Source organism: Python bivittatus, unplaced genomic scaffold (assembly GCF_059951505.1).
Source record: "Python bivittatus isolate LINGU-HERP-01145 unplaced genomic scaffold, Pbiv_v1 ctg000840_np1212, whole genome shotgun sequence".
Classification (NCBI taxonomy): domain Eukaryota; kingdom Metazoa; phylum Chordata; class Lepidosauria; order Squamata; family Pythonidae; genus Python; species Python bivittatus.
In genome coordinates this window covers 20,589,770-20,614,286 of record NW_028277113.1, presented here as the reverse complement: position 1 = coordinate 20,614,286, position 24,517 = coordinate 20,589,770, and the positions used below count along the sequence as shown (strand labels likewise).

Sequence of the window (24,517 nt, the reverse complement as noted above, 5' to 3'; positions counted from 1 at the left end):
AAGTTTTGTATAATGTACTTCACATAATTAATCATTTATAAAACTATGTCATGTTGTCTCTTAGCTGCCTTTTTCTCAAAAAAAATATCCCAAAGGATGTATTTTTCTTGGGGAAGCTAAAGTGCCTGCTCCATGTTTATCATAGTTGTTATTTTTTGCACCTTTTCTCTATTGGAACAACTTGCTGATGCTGAAACATTCAACGCATTTAACACTGCTGAATGTATTCTTGCTTTTTTTTTTTTGAAAAGTGATTTAAATCGGAACTGTTAAATCATTTTAAACTAACAGTCCTATCCCTTGAATGTATCCTGAAGAAGCATCTCTCCCAAAGCCAGGTTTTATCAATACACTTAATATCGCAGAATCTAGGTTTAGACTTAAACCTTACAGCACTAGTACAAGAAAGTACATTTCTGGGGACCTGCACTGATCTTTTTCAATAGTATATATTTGCCTTTTATCGAGAGAGGGGATGATGTTGGAGGTTCTTGAGCTTTAAGTTATTACTTTTATAAATGTGTGCCAACCAGGAAGTGCAATACAGGTAGTCGTCAGTTAATAACCATTTGTTCAATTTGATGGTGCTGAACGAATGGTATTTATGACTGGTCCTCAAAGCTACAGCCATTGCAGTGCCCCTGTGGTCATGTGATAAAAGTTCAGGCACTTGGCAGCCCACCCACATTTATGACCCCCACCTGCCTATCTCCCCCTTCCTTAGCCCTTTTGGTTGCCTTGCACTCTGCTGCCCCTGCTGCCCCCACCACCCTACACTCCGCCCTGCACCCCCACCGCCCTGCCCTCTGCCACCCATGCCACCCCGAGCTGACCTTTGCTGTCTTCTTCCTCCCACTGCTGACAAGGCGCACCAGGGGCTCAGAAACAGTCAAACACCAGGCCTGGAAACAAAGCCATGTTTTTAGATTTGTAGAACCTTGTAGGGTGGCTTTAACCATCTCTTAACTTTTCTTTCAAGGGTGGGTTCAAGCAGTGCAGTAAGCCATAGCTTGTTGTATTCATAGTTTATTAAAGAAACCATTGTGCCTGGATTTACAGATTATACTAAACCAAAACTAAACAGATCAAACTGTGATTTTTGTCTTACCGTTATTTGTTTTTCCATCCACTGTCCTGTTAGAAATGGGAACATTATGTTTTTCTTTTTTCTTTTCTTTAGCTGTATTGTCTTTCACACTTTTTCTTTTCTCTTTTTTCCTGTTTCTTAATTTTTTTTATACATGTTTTCATATTTATGTTTTATTCATGTAAAAATCTTCAATAAAAATTATATATGTATGTATAAAAAAGAAATAGGAAGCTTAGGTTTGTTCAACATGCTAAACCAAGCTAAAATGGAGTTATTAGCTTGTGCTATATCATGTTGTGGGTAACCCAGCCATTATCTTAGTATACTGCGTTAACTAGGCCATCATGTTAGACATAATATGGTTTATTTGTTTAAGCATAGCATGTTATGAAAATATAATTATATTTCTTAATCTAAATTAGAGTTTAGCATGTTAGCATACTATTCAAAAAGTAGAACTATCTTCCATCCTTTTGAGAAGTAGATTTTAATTGTGCGGCAAGAATTATGCTTCTTTTGTCCTGCCTACTATCCTGGACTGGATGGGCCTTTTCATAGTCTACAGGTAGTCCTCAACTTACGACCATTTGTTCAGTGACTGAAGCCAAAGATAAAACAATGTATTGTGATTGCACATACACATCCTTGGCCTCCCTGCGATTAAAATTATTATTAAAATAATCATTTCTAATACTGGAGATAGCATCAAATAGAATGACCATGACTAGTATCCTCTGGTAAATAGCATTAACTTCCATAAATCTATCTTTGCAGACATTCTAACTGCCCCTGTGCAAATAGTTGAGCAAACAGTTATTGAAAAGATCAAATAAAGTTAAGCAAATAGTTATAAAATAACTTCTACTTTCCATAGAAACTATACTTCTCTTGATGCATCTTGAAATCACCTTTATTTTTTTGCAAACATACTCTTCTACTAACTGGTGTTCAGTTTATAATCAACTACTATTCCAAGAACTTTTTCATAGCTGCTATTGCTAAGCCAGTATCCCCCATCTGTGCATTTAATTTCTGTTTTCTAAATGTGGAATTTTGTATTTGTTAATTTTTATTCTGAAATCCTCAAACCGTTTCTCTAATCTATCAAAATTATTTTGAATTGTATTTCTGTTTTCTAGTATGTTAGCTATCCCAGCCAATATTATATTACTGTAGTTGCAAATAAGCGAAAAGCAGTCCCTCTATCTCCGCATCCAAATCACAGGACAAACCTTGAGGCACCCTAGTCAATATCACATTCCAGTTTGATGAGGAGCCAAGGATTAATATTCTCTGAGTATCATTTTTGAGCAATCTATGTATATACTTAATTATCATGCCGTCCAACCCGTGCATATTTAGTTGCTAATCAGAATGTCACGGACACTAAATGTTTTCCTGAAATCGAGTTATATTATAACCACAGCATTCTCCACAATCTTTCAAAGAAGTAACCCAATCAAAATATGTTAATCTTGCAAGTTTTATTCTTGACTTCTGATATTTACTGCATGGTATTCAGTGTCTTTATAAATCACTATGTTTATGATCTCTAGAATTTTCTCAGGTACTAGTGCCAGAATGATTAATTAGTAGTTTTATCTTCCTTTTCCCATTGGTGTTTTGAAGATAGGGATAATTTCCTTCTACCAGTTGTCAGGCACTTTACTGTTCTTCAGGATTGCTCAGAAATAACATGTAAAGTTTGTTTAAACTATCAGCTAGTTCCTTTAATAATAATGCACTAATAATGCAATTCATCTGGTCCTGTAGATTTAAACTCAATTGCAGTAAATTCCTTGACCAGGTTTCTATCAGTCTCATCTTCTTTCTGCCTCTGCCTCCTTTTCTTTACAATTGTTTGGTGGAACACATACCTTCTTCTTAGAGAAGACTGAATCAAAATAAATGTTGAATAGTTCCTTCTTTTTTATCTGTTAGCAATTTGTCATTTTCACTGAGGAGCTATGTACTGATTTTTTTCTCTTCCTTTTATTCTGAACATATCTAAAGAGATCTTTTTTGGTTTTTTTAGCATTCTTTGTGAACCCCAGCTCATTTGAAGCTGTAGCGTTTCTGATGCCATCTCTATAATTCCTAACGACCTATACATAATCTCCCTCTTTTCATCTCATATGTGTACCCTTTTTTTATTTTTTTTTATTTTCAGACCTCCACTAAATCTTTTGTGCAGTTACTTTCGCTGCTTCTGCTGCCCTACATTCTTTTCCTCATTATGGTATTTCCAGCTGTGTTTTTAATATCTCCTTAGAAACTCTTACCAATCTTGAGCTCCCTTTCCAATTAGCTGCTCTTGCCATGGAATCCTATTTATCATTGCTCTGAATTTGTTGAAATATGCTTTCTTGAAATTGAAATATGTGTTCAATTAAGTTCAGCTTTGATTTCCTTAAAATCAAGAACTCCAGCATTATATGACCACTTTCCTCTGAGCCTTCTGGTATTCCCACCTTCTTCTTTAACAATGTACAGTAAGTTTTCCTGTTGGTTAACATCAAGTCAACGATAACTCTTATCCACCCTCTGAAGGAAAAGTTGTCAGTAAGAAAAGTCAGGAATTCTGCAGAAGCACCATACTTGGCAGAGTTTGTCTTCTAGCAGTTGTCTTGAAGCTTCCCATCACTACTACTACAGGTCTTTTGGAAATATTTGGAATAATTGCTGTTTCACCAATTGTTCTGTTTTGTTTTGGATTATAATCTTCCCAGAGGATATTTGTTAACAGCCTGACTATAAAGTATATTGTCATTCCATATATACAAAAAATCTTACAGGAACCTCTTGTTTTATAAGATGCCAGAGCAGTAATCTTCTTTTTGTAAAAGACAAATGCTTTTTAAAAAAAATGACATTAAAAATCAATACTTGTTGCTTCGTGAACCTTTTGTGCTCTTTAAAAAGTTGCATCTGTTGGGCAGTAGAACTGTAAATAAACAACAAAATACTGTAATCTGTACAAAGAGAGGGAGAGAAAAAAAAGAAACTTATTTTTATAGGGTTTTATACTCTATTACAGCTCTTAACTATTATATGTTTTTAAAGATGTAGAATAGCTCTTTAAATTGTTTGGTAGTTAGTATCTTGGTAACCTAATGAGTACTGCAAGACATAGACTGTTATTCTTTTGAAGTGAATACCTTGAGGATTCAATGTAGTATTGACCAGAAAGCCTATGAAAACAAAAATGTTGTTTCTGGTTTACATGTGTACTGATAATTGTAACTGTCTGAAGAGAGGATTCCCAACTTTTCAATAAAATTGCATATGGTGATTTATTAGTATACAGTACATTTAGAAAGTTATTGTTATTTCAATATGTAAAGTACATCTCATTATAGTGGAGAAATCTGTATGTTGATACATGCTTGCCCACTCAACAGTCTTAATTATGATGTGTAAATTAAAGGCACCTATTTTCCATTCTTATGGTTCTTTAGTTTTAAAGTGGAATGGCCTTCTGTTCTCTGATTCTGTGGTTGCTTGTAAGTGTTGAGAAATGAATGGGTGATGGTGAAGCACAGGGAATTTATAGAGAAGGTGCATGGTTAAAAACTCATGCTGTTTGGTGGCTAGGGGAGCAGTGGCAGCTCTGGAGTTGGCAGTGTAAGTGAGGCCTGGAAGCATTGGAGATGGTTGGTAGCATGTCTTTTGCGGTGGCAGTGGCAGTGGCTTCTTCCTGACGATGCAAAGTTTGGCAGCAGTGAATTTATTGAGTTTTTAAAAAGCGCTGTCTGGCCACCCAAGGCTACTCGGCAGTCTGCATGTTGTGCAGATGTGGTCTTTGGGATTCTGTATATACAGTGGTACCTCGGGTTACGAACACCTTTGTTAACGAACTTTTTGGGTTACAACCAGCTCCAGCTGCAAAAATTTATCTTGGTTTGCGAACTCCGCCTTGGGTTACGAACCGGATCCGCGGCCATTTTCCCTGCTGCCACGCGGTCGCGGCTTCCTGTGGGCGAGATCGCGGTAGCAAGGAGACATTCGGTGAGGCTTGTGGTGTGTTTTGTGGCATTTTGGAAGGTTTTTGGTGTGCTTGTCAGCATGGCAATTTCATTTCCGGAGGGTTATGCAGCGCAGGAAAAAACAAGTGACTTTAGACAGGTTTTTCCCCAGATCTGAGCCTGCAGCTAAGAGGCAAAGAAGAGAGGAAACCCCTGAAGGAGATCTCCCTGATGTCCTTTTGGAGAGGGACTCTCCCTCCAAACACTAACTGCCTCCCCACCCCATTCTCCCTCTTCATACTGTGCTGTACTGTACTTTTTTTCATGTTTTTGTGGTTTAAAAATAAAATGTATATGTTTCAGAACGGATTAACCGTATTTACATTGAACCTTATGGGGAAATTTGTTTCGGGTTGCGACCAAATTCGGAGGGTGGAACGGATTAACCGTATTTACATTGAACCTTATGGGGAAATTTGCTTCGGGTTGCGACCAATTCGGGTTGCAACCAGAGTCACGGAACGGATTAAGTTCGTAACCAGAGGTACCACTGTATAAGTGATTAGCTGATATTACTAGATAAAGAGGCAAAAATATAATCTGAAGCTACTACAAATCTTTCATGGATATGTAAGAAACAGGAGAGGAAAAAGAAGAAACTTCTTAACACTCAGTTTTTGCAGCTATCAGTAGAAGACTACAGGTAGTCTTGAGTTATGACTGCAATTGGGATCAGAATTACCATCAATAAGCAATGCAGTCATAAATGTCATATCATGTGACTGCATTGCTTAGTGAGGACAATCCAGGCAGTCCTAGTTGTTGTAACTCCAGTGCGTGGGTTGTTAAGCAGGAAGTGGAGGGAGTCCCAGGTAAAGAGTGTGGGGGTGCCACAGGGGTGGGGGAGGTCTGGGAGCACAAGGGGGTGGGGAAGGTCTGGGAGCACAGGCCGTGCACAAGTTGGGGGAGGGGGGTGCTGTGGTGTGGGCAAGCTCAGGAAGGCCAGAGAGAGAGGGCACGGGTTGTGTGGAAGTGCAGGGAGGCCGGGAAAGAGGTTGTGGGGTGAGTGCGTGCGAGCGTGTGTGCGAGTGCAGGGAAGCCTGGGAAAGAGGGCACAGGGTGAGTGCATGTGAGTGAGCTCAGGGAGGTTGGGGAAAGGGGGCATGGGTTGCATGCGAGTGAAGGGGGGAGGGAGGGCATGGTGCGGGCAAGTGAAGAAAAGCCAGGGTAGGGGTGGGGAGACTTACCCATGACTGGGGGCATGCTGCAATGGCTGGAGCTTCGAGGACCAGTTGTAAATCCATTTGTTCAGCACCATCATAACTTTGAATGGTCGCTGAATGAATGGTCATAATTTGAGGATTGAAATATAAAAATAAATATTTCATATGAAGATAATGTGATATGAATTTGAGAAGGAGTCCAGGATTTTTTTTCAGTACGGTAATTGTGCTATAATTTCAGTTTAGACTGAAAGGTATATACATCATGTGACATTATGGACAATATGTAATGACGTTTTTTTGGCTTTTTACATCTTTGTTGAAATGAATATTTTATACATATGGATCTTAAATAAAGTAATTAGGGTTTAAGATCCATGCAGTTCATAACATCTTCAAATCATCTTATTTAAGTAGATTTAACTGATTTACTGTGAGAGGTAATATTCAGCACAAGGAATGTTAAAAAAAGGTTGGTCGGTGTCTGTCTGTCTGTCTGTCTGTCTGTCTGTCTGTCTGTCTGTCTGTCTGTCTGTCTGTCTGTCTATCTATCTATCTATCTATCTATCTATCTATCTATCTATCTATCTATCTATCTATCTATCTATCACTTTTCTACCCATAGTAACAACAGGTCCAGAACAAAACATAAACGTAAAACAGCTAAAAATCAATAAAAAGTTAAAATCTTTATATGCGCCACTTTATCTTTTTCACTTTGTTTAAAGAAAGGGTGCCAGAATTTTAAAAACTGATTAATGTTGTTTTAAGCTTGATCCTACTGTGTACTTCTCAGGCTTCACTGGGTTTTTATCTGTAAAGACCTAGCATGCTAATAAAGAAGCAACTTCTGTTTGTTTCTTTTGTTGACATTAGCCAGACTGAACATTCCTTTTGGTGGAAAGGCAGGGTTAAAATAATAATTTCTATGACTGCATGCAAATATAAGTGAAATGCCCAACTCTTGAGGTAGAAAGTAGAATATTGTACTACTTTCAGAATAGGGCTCCTTGTTTTTTTACTTTGAAAACAAAACAGCATGATTTATAATCTTGGTTAGTTAATATCACATTGTGGTGCAGTAATCAAGAGAGTTGAAAGATGTTACTAATATTGTTAATTTAACCATGACATTTTCAGACCACACTTTACATACTTGAGTTTGCTTTATGCTTGTGTTTGATTCCCATTGACTGGATAGTTATGGAAGGTATTTGTTGCACATAGCAAAATCACTGAAGAAGGTATGTTTTGTGCACCTTATTGATTGGGTCAGAGCCTTAATGAAAGCCCCAAATGGTAAAGACTGAAGCCTGAGAGTGTGAGAGTGGTAATTATTAAAAGTGTATATAACCAACTTTTACATTATTATTTCTAAGCAATGGATCTCTTGCTCATTAATACTGAAACAATGGCATCGAGAAAAGGTTGATAATAAACATGATTATTTGTTGAACTGCATAACATTGTATATGCTGTATATGGTGTATTGCAAATTTATGACCAAGGTGCTAAATATGTCATTTTGTTTTTTTGCCAACAGTTAGCTCTGGAAGATGTAAGTATCTATACTGGATATTTATATGTTTATTATTGATATATTGCCCAGATACTTGACAATCTATATGACTGCATGTAAAATATCCCACTCTTGAGGCAGAGAGTAGAATATAAATATAATTAAATCAGGACGAATGTCCTCAAATATCACTATGACTAATGTCCCTTATCTGACTATATATATGTGCGTAAGTTGAGAAGTGTTAGTGTATATAATGTATTTCCTACTTCCAACCAGCAATATAGACTCTGTGTGCAAAGTCCCCATAAAATTAGGGATTGCTTTTTCATTGGGAGACTGATTTCAGCTCTTCCTTTCCCCCTGCCACTCCCTGAAGAAGTTCACATTGCTGTTGTAGACAGTTAATCACAGCTAGAATTGCAGAGCTCCAGCATGCCAAGGACACATGCATTCCTCAGGGAAATGTAGATGTGTACAGTATATTCCTACATTTTTTATTTGCATTTTTTTTTTAGTATTTATTACTTATTTAGTGGCATGCATTTTGATTTGCTGAGGCTCATACTAGAATCTGTGTGACTTGATCTGTCTTTTTTGTTTTGTTGTAGTTTTTCAAACTGAAGTCTGGTGAATAATAGTACAGGTAGTCCTTGACTTACGACCACAATTAGGACCAGAATTTCCATTGCTAAGCAATGCAATCATAAAATGCAACATCATGTGACTGCATTGCTTAGCAATGGCAACCCTGGCACTCCCTGTTGCTGTCATTAAGCGAACTCCAGCAGTCATGAGCCAAGGACCCACCTAAATCCAAGCCATTCTGGGCTTGGTCCCTCCCAGCCCCAAGCCTCAGTTCTTCCAAGGTAAGGGACTGCCTCCCCTTCTCCCCCTAACTGCCTATTACCTCTCTACCCTTTTGGCTACCCTGCACCCTGCCTTGTGGGGTGGCAAGCAACCCCAGAACCATGGGGCTCTGGGGCTGCTTACCATGCTGCAGCTCAGGCCCTTCTTGGCACACTGCAGCAGCTCTGGGGCTGCAAGAAGCCCCTGTGCTGCAGCGCAGTGCGAAGCTGCAGCCACCCCACCCCAGCAGCATGGTGCAAAGCCGCAGTGTCCCAGGAAGCTCTAGCAGCATGGCGCAAAGGCGCAGCCTCCTAGGAAGCCCCAACAGCATGGCACAAAGCTGCAGCGTCCTGGGAAGCCTCAGCCACCCCAGCCCAGTCCCAGCTGTAGTTGCCCCTGCCACCCTGCACTCCGAGACCCCTGCTGCCCTGCACTCCACCACCGTAGCTGATCTTTACCGTCTTCTTGCTCCTGCTACTGATGAGGCATGCCCAGCCCAGCAGCGTGATGCAAAGCAGCCTGGCCCTTCGTGAGGCAGCTGCTGGCCATGTGAGGCCATCTTTCCCATGTCTTGCAAGTAAACTGCTGTGTGCAACCTTGGGAAGAAAGCCTCATTTAGCCAGCAGCTGCCTCATGAAGGGCCAGGCCGGGCATGCTTGGTCAGCAGTGGAAGCAAGAAGATGGTGAAGGTCAGCTAGGGCGGCAGGGGCTTCAGAGTGCAGGGGGCCAAAAGGGCATAGATGGGGGGAGATGGGTGGGAGAAGTTGAAGCGCCCCTGCAGTCGTAAGTGTGGGCAGGCTGACAAGCACCTGAATTTTTATCACGTGACCACGGGTGTACAACAGCCATAACTTTGGGGACTGGTTGTAAGTCCCCTTCATTCAGCACTGCCATAACTTTGAACGGTCACTGAATGAATGGTTGTAAGTCAAGGACTACTTGTAGTTCTCATCTCAGCATGTTATCTGAATATATTTAATATCCTTGTAATAATTTTTTTACTCAGTCACTACCGCCCATGGAAAATGAGGAAAAGCCCTGGTAATAGAACAATAAGCTGGGAATTGATTGTTTAAACCTCTGATTGAAAGAGAAGGCAAGGATATACTATGGAGAAATAAATGTTCTTTGATTTTTGGCTCCTTATTCTAAGATGTACAGGTAATCCTCATTTAGGAGCTACAATTGGGACTGGCAACTCAGTCATTAAGCAAAGTGGTCGCTAAGTGAAACCAAGACCATGCTTATGATCTTACTTCAGATTTCCTTTGCTTTACAGACCTGCAAAGGTCATAAATGTGAGGATTGGTCATGAAGTTACTTTTTCATCACCATTGTAACTGCAAACGGTTGCTGTACAAGTCAGTCACTAAATGAGAACTACCTGTAACTTCATTTCCTGATTCTGGCAAGGAACTTAAAGTAAAAATTTAGAGTAAATTCTTGAACCATGCAGATTCTGCATTCTTTTTAAAATGAATATATTACTTTTGAAAATGGCAGATTGTTTGAAAGTTGATTTATATTGTTAAACAAAGTTGGCTAGTGCTTGGGTGGGAATCTACCAGGAAATACCATGGTTATAAGGTAGATTTGGAACTAAAAAAAAGTATCCTAGCAGAAACCATTAACAAACTATTTTCACATTGTTGTCAAGTAAACTGCATGGATGTGTCCATGAAATCACCAGGAATTGTATTACACTATACCATAATCTAATGATACTTGGGAAAACACTGCCTGTTAATTTTTGTGCTGAAGTAATAACTAATTTACCTATGCCATGAGTGCAATCAGAAATATAACAGCATTCTATAGTACTGTTTATGACTGGTTCACTCTCAGCTCAACATCTGAGAGACAAAGCTTCCATAAGGCTGTCATTCGATATAAGAGCAAAATTTATCGGAGATGCTGACTTGGTAAGGCCAAAAGCCAAGTTACTTTCTTTTCAGAGTCAAGTGTAATGGAACAAGGGATTTGGGCATTATTAGATATCATTAGAGCAATACCAGTATTAAGCTAAATAAAGGTTGACAGAATTGTATGAAAATTTTTAGTTTTCCAAGAACTCTTCATCATTTAATGCTTCACAGTTAAAAATCCACAAAAAGGGATTTTTTTGATGTACTCTGTGAGTTGTTACTGGGATAATTGCTAAATTGATATTTAGATCAATTCCCTCTTAGGGATTTTATATGAAGTGTAGAAAAATAATAAGAAACATAATTAATTATATGAAATTTAAAAAAATAAACCCAAGTCTATTGGAAAACAACCCACACTAACCAACTGCTCTACTACCAAAGTAACAACCCAATCTTGCACAAGAAGAGATGTGTAAGAACATTATTTAAAGGAGCACAACACACTGCAGCAACCTGAAACACCAGAAAGTGGAAACAGACCATCTATACAACATCTTCCAACAAAATGAATACCAATGCAACTTTATCAAAAAGTACCTGACCACGTAACCCACTACAGCACAACCAGAAAAAACCAACATACTACTACAATCACACATCATCACTGTAGCACACAAACCAGCTAAAGCCCTCCAAAACATGTTAAGCAAACCAAAAGGCCCAATACCCAGGAAAAACAGGACTCATCTACAGCATGCAGTACAAGGACTGTAACAGCCACTCTGACTGTTACAGTCCTTGATAGACTAGTAGAGAAGGCATGATGAAAACTCCTTAATCTCACAACACTTGGACAGATTCAACCATAGTTTCAACTGAGAAACTATTAGCATCTTAGATCAAGCCAAATCCAACATGCTAGGGAATTTCTGGAAGCATCACATTCAGACAAATCTGTCATCGGTAGATACATAGAGATAAACCACATTTACAAACCATTCAAAAGAGACAATAAAAAACTGAGTAAGGAAACAAAAAGACTAGAACATATCCTCTCCAGCAGCCAACACTCAGATAAGCAGGGATCAACACCAGACAATCAATCAGGCCGAGAACAATACAGGTAATCCTCACTTAATGACCGCAATAGGTACTGGCAACTCCATCACTAAGCTATGCTGTCTTTAAGTGAAACATCACATGACCGTGCTGGACTTAAAATGTCAGCTCCACTACAGTTGTTAAGCAAACCACTCATGGTGGTTAAGTGCGATGTCATGTGACTGTGACTTGCAACTTATTGCCAGCTTCTCCATTGATTTTGCTTGTCAGAAGCTGACTGTCAAGCTCACAAATCATGATCACATGACCATGGGGATGCTGTGATGGTCATAAGTTTGAGGACTGGTCATAAAGCTGCTCTTTCAGTGCTGTCATAAATTTGAACAGTCGCTAAACAGGTCAGTTATTAACCAAGGACTACCTGTACTCTAATCAAAGAAGCACCAAGGAGAAAACCACACCATCACCAAAACTGACAGGGCAAGCTACTATATATAATAAACAGGTAGCAAACTCCACGCTCCCTTGCACTGATGATGTTACCTTGTTGGTAATGCAAGCAAATACCAAGCTCAGAGAGCACCAAGAACTCCACATAAAAAAATAAATTAAAATGTAGCTAAATCTAGTTTACAGCAATGCCATTCTCCATTTCTCTCCATACCTTTTCCTTGGAATCCATCTTTGCTTCCATCGAGTCCATATATGACTTTGTAAAATGCCTTCTATTTTTTAGAATTCTCATCTCTCTCTTTGAGAAGCTTATCATCTCCATCCAACCACAACTTTCTTGGTTTTTCCCTTCCTCTCGATCCATTCAGTTATTATATATGTATATGTGTGTGTGTGTTGAAATACAATCCTGATTTACTCTCTTTATAAAACCAAACTCAACTTACTTCTGTTGTAATGGTCACACACTGGTTCAGTCCACATTCATTTAGTACCCATTTATTCTTGACCCTATAGCTTCTTGTTTACTACTCCGTAAGAACCCTATTTGCACTGTATTCAGATTTTATGTTTCTCTTGAAAAGTCTGTCACTTCAATATAACAAAGTGAGCAAAAGCACATTGTTATACACAATCATTTTTTCTTCTTTCAACAAACATTCATTCCTCACAAGATGGTAAATTTATTAATGAGAGGATCTCATTCCACTATATTTTCAACACAAAATATAGAGCATCTGAACGGTACACATAAAATTACTTTTTAAGCCTTTAAAGTATGTATGCATAAGACCTCTCCCTTCAGTATCCTGTCACATAAATAGAATTTTGGATTTAATTCTACTAGTATGAATGATAATACTAAAAAAAAATGAATATTTTTAAAAATCATATGTGGCCTATGGGCTTAGTGTGTTATACAGGTTCTTGGATACCAGCATGGATTGGCTGGTATAGTATATTTACTTATTTATATTTATATTTATTTATTTAATTTCTATAGCCACCCATCTCAACCAAGTGACTCTGGGCAGCAAACGGTTATAAAATAACTACTGACCAACTTAAATTCTCACAGACTCCAATTGATTGTAATTATGTGATCCCCCCTTCCCCCGTTATTTTTGATGGAAACCACTTAGAAGTGGCTGACAAATCTTGAATGGAGGATTGTTTAGTCTTCTCCCTATCATCCATTTGTCTACTTAGTATCTCATAGTTATGACTTCTACCTCATGGAAGGAATGCCTCTCAAATCCGTGGGATAGGAATGAAATTTGGATCAGGCAAATGATTAACAGGATTAAACAGTTCCTTTCTTTTCCCATGTTACCAATCTTCCCCTTAATATTTCACTTTTGTAGAAGCTTTTCATTAATGGAGAGAGAATTGCACAGAGATTGCAACTATATGTGTATCTAGACTGGTTCATAAATGACTTGTGCTGCTTGTAAATGATCTAACCATATAACAATTAAATTTTGCTAAAGACCAGCACCAGAGCACTCCACTGGCTTATTGGAACTCACAGGGGATTCCTTCCTGTGCATAGGAATGCTGATTCTCAGGCAAAATAAACCGACAGACAGTTAGCTAGCTAGCTAGATAAATAGATAACCAGCCAAAGAAGAAATATGAGTAGTTACTCTCTCTGTCTTAATATATGTACCTATATTATGCATTCAGTATAAGAATTTCTGTTACAGTTCTTTTTGCACCTACTTGGTTGATACCTTAAGGACAATTATCCATTAATTTATACAAACCATTTATTACTTTGTTATTAGTACTGATAACTCTTTCCAAATAATCATTGAATGGAAGAAGAGAGGGATAACCCTATACCTGATTTCTGTATGTTCCACTGATTTTTCTGAACAGATCATGCATATATAACTTGCAAGTCCTGACCCTTTGCAGGTGGGGTTGGATAAGTTAGCATGAGTCTAATATCCTACTTTGCATTGGAACTCACAGGGGATCCATGCTTTGCATGGATATTAGAGATAATTTTTCAAGGTGCATTTGTTTTAAAAGGATAGAAATGACTACTAGGAATTCAGATTGTTGGGAAATCAATATAGAAAGTCAGTGTTATAAATGACAGACTATACAGTTATACCATAATCAGAGGATTGTGGTAATATAAATACAGCTTAATTATTTTTGGAAGTAAAGCAATTATATTTACTGTTCTGAGGCATTTTAGGACTTATGGACTTGTTTTGCTTTTTATTAATTTAATAAAATTTTTAAACCATCCAATAGCCAAAGCTCTCTGGGTGGTTTACAATAAAACACAGTAAAAACATATACACCTGGTGCCCAAATGATGTGATGTGGGCACAAGTCAAGCCTCTTCTGAGAGAATGTTCCATAAATGGGGTTTGATCATAGAAAAGGCTCTCTCCCTTGTAGAGACCCACCTCTCCTCCTTTGGTGGGGGACCTGGAAGAGGGTTGTATTTGTAAATTCCCAGAAGAGTATAATTACTTTAAGATCTATATCAATATTGCTTGAAGATGCTCTTTTTAAATTATTGTATACATTTATGGTAGCTGTGTTTTCAATCAGTATCATTTATATTGAGGAATATCAGGATTTTGAAACATTTTGAGATATGTATGGAGTGGTGAAGAGAGAGAGAGATTGGCATGTAAGAGTGCAAGTAAAGTAGGCAGAAAAGTGAATTCAAATAAATTCTGAGGAAAGATGGTGATAGAGAATGAATGGTAATGAGATACACAATACTGTATGTTTTTTCCCCATCTGCTGGTGAATACTAGTGTATTTCCTTCACCTTGTTCCAAGTGACTTTTCAGGTAATTGCCCAGGTGCCCAATAAGTCCATCCAGACCTGAGTTTTGCTTTGTACAATCTTCTTCAGACAAAATATTCATTTTATAAAAATGCAAATGAATGTTTCTGAAAGAAGCCATAATTTCTCCTTTTTTTCTTTTATAATGCAAAATGTAATTACAGTGAAAATATGTGATGACTCTTATCTCCACATAATGCTGTTTCAGCTAAGCTTCCACCCTCTAGAACAGATTTTGAGAATGAGGAAGGTCTGCATGGGATGGGGGGAAGAATTACCCCATCTACATAGCACTGTTAGAACCTGTTTCATTGGCAGGAGATATTAATTTAACATAGTTCGTGCAACAGTTTTAGCAACAGGCATCCTTTTTATTGCTATGTGGTAGCTTATGGTATTATGTTCCATCAATGTAGTAGGAACTCTCAGAACTGGATAAACCCTTGGAAGAGAAAGATTTTATCACTGGCCTAGAGTGGTTTTAGTTAAGAGTTGCTGGGGGGATGGCAATAACACACATGGGATAAGTATCCAGGAAAATGTCTTGCTTCAAGAAAGTGATGGCATTGACAGAACAGTCCTCCATGAAGGACTGAAGCAAAGTATTTCTTTTGTTCTCTGTTAGACAGTAGCCCCCAAAACATAACTTTATGTTTGTCACCTGTAGCTGCTCTAAGACAGAGATTTGATTCATTTAGGAGGGTTGACACAAACAGGTCACATGGCTAAGAAGGTTTTGTAGCATCTCATTTTTTTTCTTTTTGTCTACTTAGTCAGGAGTGTAACTGAACTACTGTGGCAAACCATTTAGAATCCAAAAGGGAGAGGAAAGACTGGCTCTATGATTCTTCTGCTCTGTGTACTGGGGTTTGGTTTGGATGTAGGCCTTTTGGAGACGGACTTCTTGAACTCTGATTTATTAACATAATCTGGTCACTAGGGTTTGAGCCAAATTATTTTATTTTTAGTTATTTGTTAGATTTATAAACTATATTTCTTGCAGCAGCACTAGATCAAGTACATAGCATTTCCTTACAGCAACATCCTATGAAATTTTTGCTGTAAAAATAAACCTGTTGGGGTATAAGAGTAATAGTTAATCCTATTGCAATAGGGGAAAAATTGAATGAAATAAAATGTTTCAAAAATACCACCACATACTCCACCCACTGATATTTCAACAAACAATGCTCACTTTTTAAAATGTATATTTGCTGTCATACATTTTGCTTTCAAAACAAAATTCAAGCTGGGATTCCCAGAAGATGGAATCTTTTTTGTATTCTAGAATCACAAAATATACATAACCTGTCTCACACACACATGCATGCAAGTTGACCGTGCTACATTTTGAATGAAATTCTTGAAGAATTATAAAACATGTTCTGAGTGTTAGTATTCCATTTGGTATCTAAATGCTGGATAAATGGACTCTTTTCATCAATGGAATGAGGCATAGCCAGTGCAATGCACTTTATAAATCAGCATAACTTTGTAATTCTCAAATGCCTCAGTCATACCATGTACTCCCATATGATTGCCTTATTTTAGAACATGTTGTTTTCCAGAAAGACCAAGGCAGCCTGAAGTACTAATGATTTATTGATTAGAGACTCGTCTATAAACAGGTTGTTGCAATGTTTATATTTGGGATATAGAGTTTTCCAGAAGTATATAATGATACTGCCCCATCGATAAGTTCAGATCATTTATTTCCAATCAAGAGCGTTCAACTTTTTATTCTGTGGACTATACTTGGCCTTTGACTGGCAAGCCAAGGATCACACTCCAATAAATTGATGTGTGTGTGTGTGCGCGCGCGCGTGTGCACTTTTGAGTCAGTATTGGCTCCTGGTGACTGCCTGGACAAGTCCCTACAGTTTTCTTGGCTAGATTTTGGAAGTGGTTTGTCACTGCCTTCTTTTTCCTAGGGCTGAGAGAGAGCGACAAGATCAAGAAAAAAGTGGTTGGGACAGGACAAAAACTAAGTTTGATTTTATTCCAGTTAATTTTAAAATTATTTACATTAATTAAATACAGTTAATATGAGTATAGTACTTCTCATATATTTACTCTATCATCATATATTTATTCTGTTATATTAAAATTACAAATTGAGAGCAATTTTTGAAGGAACTCTAGGGAGAATGTCACATTCAAGGCTCTTGTGGGGACCGTTTATGTATCTGTAGCTTAGACAACTGTCTTCTATAATCTGGTGACCTGTTGAGACACTTTGTTAGGTTTCATCAGCATGCAGAAAATATAATTGCACACTCCTGGGAATATCTTGAGTGGCTTGTTGTAGTATAGCTCTTCAGTGTAGAGGACAAACATTTTTTTAAAGACACACAAAAAATACAGAGTATGTGGAAAAGCCTGTGATTTTAAAGTAGCAGTACATCCCAATCTTGTTAACTGCCCAAATTCTAAAGGTTTTTAGGTAAGTGGGCAGTTTGAGTCTCTTATAGTTGTAGATATTGGTTATTGAATGTCTCCAAGGGAATCTCAGCATGGAGGCTTTGAAAGGATTTAGATGGAAGCTTGTTTAATGAAAAACAGTTCTTCGTAGAACACATATGTAGAAGTGCTGATGCTGTATGGGTTTTAGCTTCTGTTTCTGGTAGTCAGTACCAGACAAGATTTTAGCCAGTTATTGACACATATGCACTAAATCATTTTCCTAATTTCAGAGAAAAAAAAATTATCATTTGATAAGCAAAACAACCATTGTCATACCACAAATAATGCTTCCTATGGTGCATTACACATATTTTTCACTGGGATTGTGTACATGTTCATTTGTGAGGTTCCAGATTATTGAGAAACTTGAAGCTCCAGTAGTGACTAAGGAATCATTCATGTGTATAAGCAACATGTTTGAATACTTTACTCAAACATTTGAAAAATGTTACTTTCCAGAGTATTTGGAAATGATGAATTGAATTGTGGATAGCTATCAAATGGGAGAATACTCTCAGAGAAAGAAAACATGTTATATTAATTTCCTATATATTACATAGTAGTCCAAATGTTCATTATATTCATTGATGTATGTGTTTAAAGAACATAACTTTAAACTTTATATATTAATAAATAATTAAGAAAAAGATAAAGACAATTCATATTTATACATACACTCAGATATGTGATCCTGAATAATATAGCACCATCTATGTGATTATCCTCTGTTTAAATTCTGCACAAAATCTTGGCTCCAGATAGGGAACCTATACAAAACCAAATCAATCTCAAGTACACGTTTCAGCTACAATTTGGAAATTACTATACTTCAAAGCAGAAGCAGTGTGGAAGAAAAATCTGATTTATTTCTATCTTTTTCCAGCAGCCTGCCTTTCATATTATACAGTTATATCCTATTGTTTTCCATAGGACAGTAATGTCAGCTATTCTAACCAAAGCAGAAGGAGATTCATATTTTAAAATAACAGCAACAACAAGATAAAAATCTATTATAGCCATATATGATCATCAGAAACAAAATTCAAAATTTTGGAATTTTGGAATTTTGGATTTCAGAATTTGAGAGAACTTAAGCATTGTTTTGTGGCAGTTTGCTCCCAATAAAGTTATTACCATACTATAGAGGTAGAAAAGTGTATACAGTTAGTCCTTGGTTAATGATGGTAATTCAGATGGAATTTCCATCGCTAAGCAAAGCGTGACATCACATGACCGCATTGCTTAGTGACGGCAATCCCAGCAGTCCCTGTTGCCATTGTTAACTGAATCCCACCAGTTAAATCATTAAGTGAAGACCCACCCCTGTCCAAGCTATTCCTGGCTTGGTCTCTCCCAGCCCCAAGCTTCAGTAAGGTAAGAGACTGCTTCTTCTGCCTCCTTTTGAACTCCCCCTACCTGCCTATATCCCCCCCATCTCTGCCCTTTTGGCTGCCTGCCTACCTGCTGCTGCCAACTTCCCCCATCTCCCAGCCCTGCTCACTGCACTGCCCACCACACTGCGCACCATTACTGTACCAGCTGGGGCCTTCTTTCATGCTGGTGCAGCTGGGGCTTCTCTTGTGCCCCGCCCAGGGCCTCTGTGTGCCAGGCAGGGCCTCCATTTGTGCCCTGCCCTGGGCCTTCTTTCACAAAAGAAGCCCAATGTGTGAAAGAAGGATCTGGTGCAAACAGGGGCCCTGACTAGCATGCAGATAGATGCCCTGGCTGGTGCATGAACAGAGGCCCTGGGTGGGGCACAAGAGAAGCTCTGGCTGCACTGGTGGGAAGGAAGGCAACACAAAAGAAGGCCCTGGCTGGTACAGTAGTGGTGTGCGGCATGGGCAGCAGGGGCAGCTGGTGGCAGTGGGTAGGCAGGTGGCCAAAGGTTAAGTGTAGGTGGGCCCGAATTTTGTTCATGTGATTGCGGAGGCACTGCAACAGCCAGAACTTTGAGGACTGGTTGTAAGTCCCTTCGTTCAGTGCCATCATAACTTTGACTGGTTGCCTAACGAATGGATGTTAAGCGAGGACTACCTGTGCTTTTTGTCAATTTGAATGTATTGTGTGAGTCTGGGACTGCTGCTTATGCTATATCAGGGTTTAACATTATATTTGAAATGGTCCTGTGTGTGTGCATAATATATATAAAATACATACACACATATATAAATCTAGTGATTGTTCATTTTCTCTTACTCCTTCTGGTTATGTGTCTGATCTGGTTCTAAAATACAATGTCATGCAGTCTTTTCTTCATTTCCTTATATTCTTCTCTGCTTGTCATGATTACAATTAAATAATGTTAGTTAAGCATAGCTTTTTTGTATGTTTAAAATATAAAACTGGTTGTTGGGTTCAAAATAAAACAGTGTCTGAAATCATAGTTGGAAGGGTTTTTTTTTCCAGATCCTGGTATGTTCCATATCTAGTAATCCCAGTTTCTTGTTTTGGACATAAGGGAAAGTTTTATGAATTAAGCCTGAGAATGTTAAATCATGGTGTGTTGAAAGAGTATACTGCAATTTAATAATTTAATATATATTACATCCAAAGCAGACTTAAGCTACATTTACAACACATGTTGACATTTTTGAATGTAAGAAACTTTAAAACAAACATAACTTTTTCTAGTTAGTGGCACTAGGTCATAGTGTCAAATGAGAGGGATGTCTTTCCAAGCCACTAGGCATGAACTATGAAAAACAGCTAAGAAATTAGCAGAACTGACAACAGTGGGAGGGCAAAATTTCTGTGATTCCTGATTCCACAACATCCACTAGCATATTAATAATGGCACTAATTAACTTCTGAAGCTCAAGTCAATTATAATGAAAATACATAGCAACAAGAAAAACTAAAGGCTGGATGAGAAAGGGAAAGCAGAAACCCTGCAAATGCTTATCTAAAAGACAATTATAATTACATAGTGGTGTGCAAAATAGTGTTGACTGAAGTGCAAAGTCCCTTAAAGTACTGATGGAAAAGTTTTTTTAAAATAGTCTTAAAGCAAACTAATGCAGTGTAAATACCTGACTTTGGGGGGTCTTTCAGGTGAAGCCAGTTACCCACAGCAGAATCAATGTGTCTGCACGCTTTCGAAAACCACTTCAGGAGCCATGCACTGTATTGTAAGTATTTATTTAAATCATTTATACCCATACTTCAACCAGAGAGTTCCTCGGTGTAATGTACAGATTAATGAAAAGAGTTCCTGCCCTGCAGTTTACAGTCTAAACAGACATGACAAAAAAGGAAAAGGTAGCAGAGTATGAAAAGGAAATAAAGATTATTCACATGATAGTTCTTAACATTATAAAGATTTAAGTAGAAGAAAGATGTTGGATGTCTGTTGGATGGCTGATGGTATCCTTGCTTTTTTCTCCTCTGTCACAACCTGGTGAAATGGCCACTAGGTGACCACTGGGGGTGTGGCCAAGCCTGAAAAACTTGACATATCACTCAGCCTTGCTTTTTCCCCAATAATCTTTATGTTGTATTGCTGAATACTCAGCTGATTGTTAACCTTCTATAATTTTTTTAGCCTGATTGCTAATGGTGATCTCATAAACCCAGCAGTGCGTCTTTTCATCCCAAGAAAAGCACTAAATCAGTGGGATCGTGTTCTTGAAATGGTTACTGAAAAAGTTACACTCAGAAGTGGAGCTGTGCACAGGTAAGGTAAAATTGCCTATTGCAGATACCATTGCACTTTCAGATTACTTCCTCTGAACTGTAACTCAGCAGGAACAGCTTCTAATGTGAACATGCTGTAGGATTTTATATTTCCAAGATGATTTGTCACTTTTGTTACTTGATAGTAATAAGTTCATGAAGCTTCTATACGTGTACATTTGGTATTCATTTGTTTGACAGTTATTGCCTGGACTTCTACTGGCAAGTAGAGTCCTGTAAGTGTTTGTCCAGATAAAGTCCATAGATTTTGTTGGCTTACTGTTAAAGTGTTTTCTGAATACAGAGCAGTGGTTGATGTTGAACATATTGCAGAAGTAAGTTTTGGTAGGGATAATATTATGAAGTAAGCAGGCAGGCAAGTCTGGCATCACCAACAGTTATGGTCTTAGGCAGAAATCCAGATAGAATACATTCCATTGATATCTATATAAGAAAGGCCTGGAAAGCGAAAGGAAAGTTTGTATTTGGAAGCTAAGTTTCACAGTTGTAAAGTTTCACATAGGTCAATAGTTTCTTTGCTTTGATTGCTTATTTGTCATTTTGAGAAATGTGTGTTGATTAAATGCGGGTATTATTTAAATTAAGCAATAACTGGTTCTGACCATAATTTGACATGTTAGCCCCTTATAATCTGAAAGGGGCAGGAGTTGAAGATCTGAGTCAAAGGAGGTTTTCCTCACTCCCTTAGCATCTATTTCAGGGCTGAGTTTTTCTAGAGCCAAGTAGAAATTCATTGGTTTCATGGATGTTATGATCAGGTGTAAAATCAACTGATACTAATCAGAATGCTGTTTCATTAGTGCTAGAGATAAGACACTGGAACCTGACTTTTGGATTTCCAGTGCAAAATGTCTGTTGCCTTATACTTAAAGTTCAGTGCTTTAGCAACAACTACCTTGCTAAACTCTAAGAAATAAGGGATTTCAAACCAGGATGACTCTCCATTCTATAGTGTCTGTCTTGCTCCCTCCAAACATCAGATGGGTGATGCTACTTCTATAGTTTCTGCTGTTGGATTAGCAGATAGCGTTAGAGTTTCCCTGATCATATTTATTGACTGTTGCTTATCTGAGTGGCCAGAAAAATCTGTCCATTATGAGTGATATCATTTTGGTACGGGGGGATTCAGTATGGAAGTAAAGTGCTTAGAAATAGATAAAAATATATGATTTCTGTTAGCCTCTGAACTGCATCCCTGCATCAAATACAGATATCTTTTTCTAGTCTCATTCACCATACAAACACATTTCATTTCAAATACTAAAAATGTAGGAGCAGCAATGTACTAGCTACCCTTTTCATATAGAGCTGGTTTCTCCCATGTGTAGTAGGAAAACCCATGAAACTGAGATTTCATGATCATATTTGGCATGGAAAGTTGATTAGGCTTGTTCAAACGGTGTGCAATATAAGAATGAGCAGGCACTTGATTTGGAGATATAAAAGTAGAATATTACCATAGTTGTCTTTTATATTCATTGTCATATGATGCTCTTTGTTCTAGGAAAAAAAACCCCAATGAGCAGTTTGCAGGAATTGGACTGAATCAGCTAGATTATGCCCATGGATTCACTACAGCCTTTAGTTTGAGAAAATGTTTTTGAAATAATACAAATTTTCCAAATTTATAGTAGTACAGTACCTCAATTCATTTGGCATTTCTTTAGTAGTGCATGTAATAGGCTGTTTATCTCATTCATATAATGTTTGGGACAGAGATACACCCAAATTATTTATTTTACCTTATTACTGCTTTTCTCTTTGAAGTAGTTCAAATATTACAAAAATACATCCTTTGGGTGTTTGAGCTGGCATTTTTCCTCATGAATAGAATAACTCAGGGAACACATTTATCTAAACATTTGTTAAGAACACTGGAGCCCTTTGTTGTGATTCTCCTCTCTATTATAGCCAAAAGAGTTATTTTTCACAAAGCTTAAAATGATGTCATTTAATTAATAATTGACAAGACTGTTCTTCCTTGTGAATGCTTTTCATTACATTGCAGTCATTCTGTTTTTTCCTTTGTATTTTATATTTCTGAGAGCTAAATTACTAAATTTCTGCAAGATTTATAGTCTGATTCTCAGTTACATATTTTTAGCCTTAAAAACAGCTTTGCAGGGGATATTGGTTTGGGGGTACAGGATTATCATATTCTTCTCTGTACTCTTAAGCAACTATTTGGCACAAAGGGTGAAAAAACAAGTTCAAAACTGATATTGTCTTCTGTTGATATTGTCTTCTTTTACTGATAATAGCTCTGAAGGACATTAATTTCCATACTACAGTTGATTTTTTTAGAATTGCTATCTCAGTCCAAATCACTCCCTTTGTGGGGAAAAACAGATTGTTCTATGGTTACATACATATAGGTTTGGTCTCTGTTTTGTGTATTAAAACAATCAGAAAGATTCTGGGTCAAAGTTATTTTTCTGTTTATCATATTAAGAATGGCACAGTCACAAGATTCTTGGTGGTTTACAATAATTGCAAGCAACACAGGTATTTAAATAAAATATCTATGAAATGGACTAAAATATATAAAATTCTAGAACCATAAAATCAGAAGAACAATCAGAATGTGTATCCTATCATTCAACATAGGCTCTCCAGAATAACTCAGTTTCAGGAGTTTCTAAAAGGCTAGGATGGGGTGGGGGGCAACTTACTTTCTAAGAGAAGGCTGTTCTGTAAAATAAATGCTGCTACTGAGAAACAGCACCTATGAGCTTCTGCTCCCCATACCTTGCAGAAGTTGGGGATCATCAACAGTTTCTGTCAGGACATATGAGTTGAACTGATCAATACCAGTTGGAGGATGTAGTCTTACAAGTATCTCGGTCTCAAGTCCTATAGAGCTTTACAGACAGTCCTCACTTACTGACAGTAATTTGGACTTGGAACTCTGTCGCTAAGGTCATAAGGTGCAACATCGTGTGACCACAGTGACTTATGACAGCAGTTTTGGCAGTCCCAGTTGTCGTTAGGTGAATCCCGTGTGATCACAGCATCCCATGGTCATGTGATTGCCGTTTGTGACCTCCTGCTGGCTTCCCCATTGACTTTGCTTGTCGGAAGCTGGCAGTGAAGGTCACAAATAAAAATCACATGACCATGGGATGCTGCGATGTGGTAATTGCAAGCAGGTTGCCAAGTGCCCGAATCGCGAACATGTGACTGCAGGAAGTCTGCAACAGCCACAACTATGAGGACCTGTCATAAGTACTCCTAGTTCAACACCATTATAAGTTTGAATGGTTGCTGAATGAGTTGTCATTCAGCGAGGACTACCTGTATAGGTTATTGTATCTGGAAGATAATTGAAAGCTAGTGCAGGGCCTGGAGCACAGGTATAATATGCTCACAATGACAAGCACCAGTGATAGCCAGGGTGCTGAGTTTTGGACTAAATGAAACTTCTGAGTAGTATTCAATCCCAAGTAGAGTACATTTGAGTTTTCCAAATGAGTGGTGATGAAGATATGAGTTGCTATTGCAAAGTCCTCTTGCT

General features: G+C 38.0%; 1 protein-coding gene across 3 annotated transcripts in view; it reads left to right on the top strand.

Moving 5' to 3' along the window:
• The window catches only part of DCDC2 (doublecortin domain containing 2), a 58,352-nt gene that overhangs the window by 10,487 nt on the left and 23,348 nt on the right, over positions 1-24,517 (top strand). For 2 of the 3 annotated variants that reach the window (XM_025172364.2, XM_088130782.1), the window contains exons 4-6: positions 7,822-7,836; positions 20,362-20,438; positions 20,852-20,983. In XM_025172364.2, coding sequence (XP_025028132.1) covers positions 7,822-7,836; positions 20,362-20,438; positions 20,852-20,983 — 224 coding nt within the window. The remainder of the gene's footprint in view (positions 1-7,821; positions 7,837-20,361; positions 20,439-20,851; positions 20,984-24,517) is intronic. The other variant, XM_088130781.1, reaches the window with a different exon arrangement.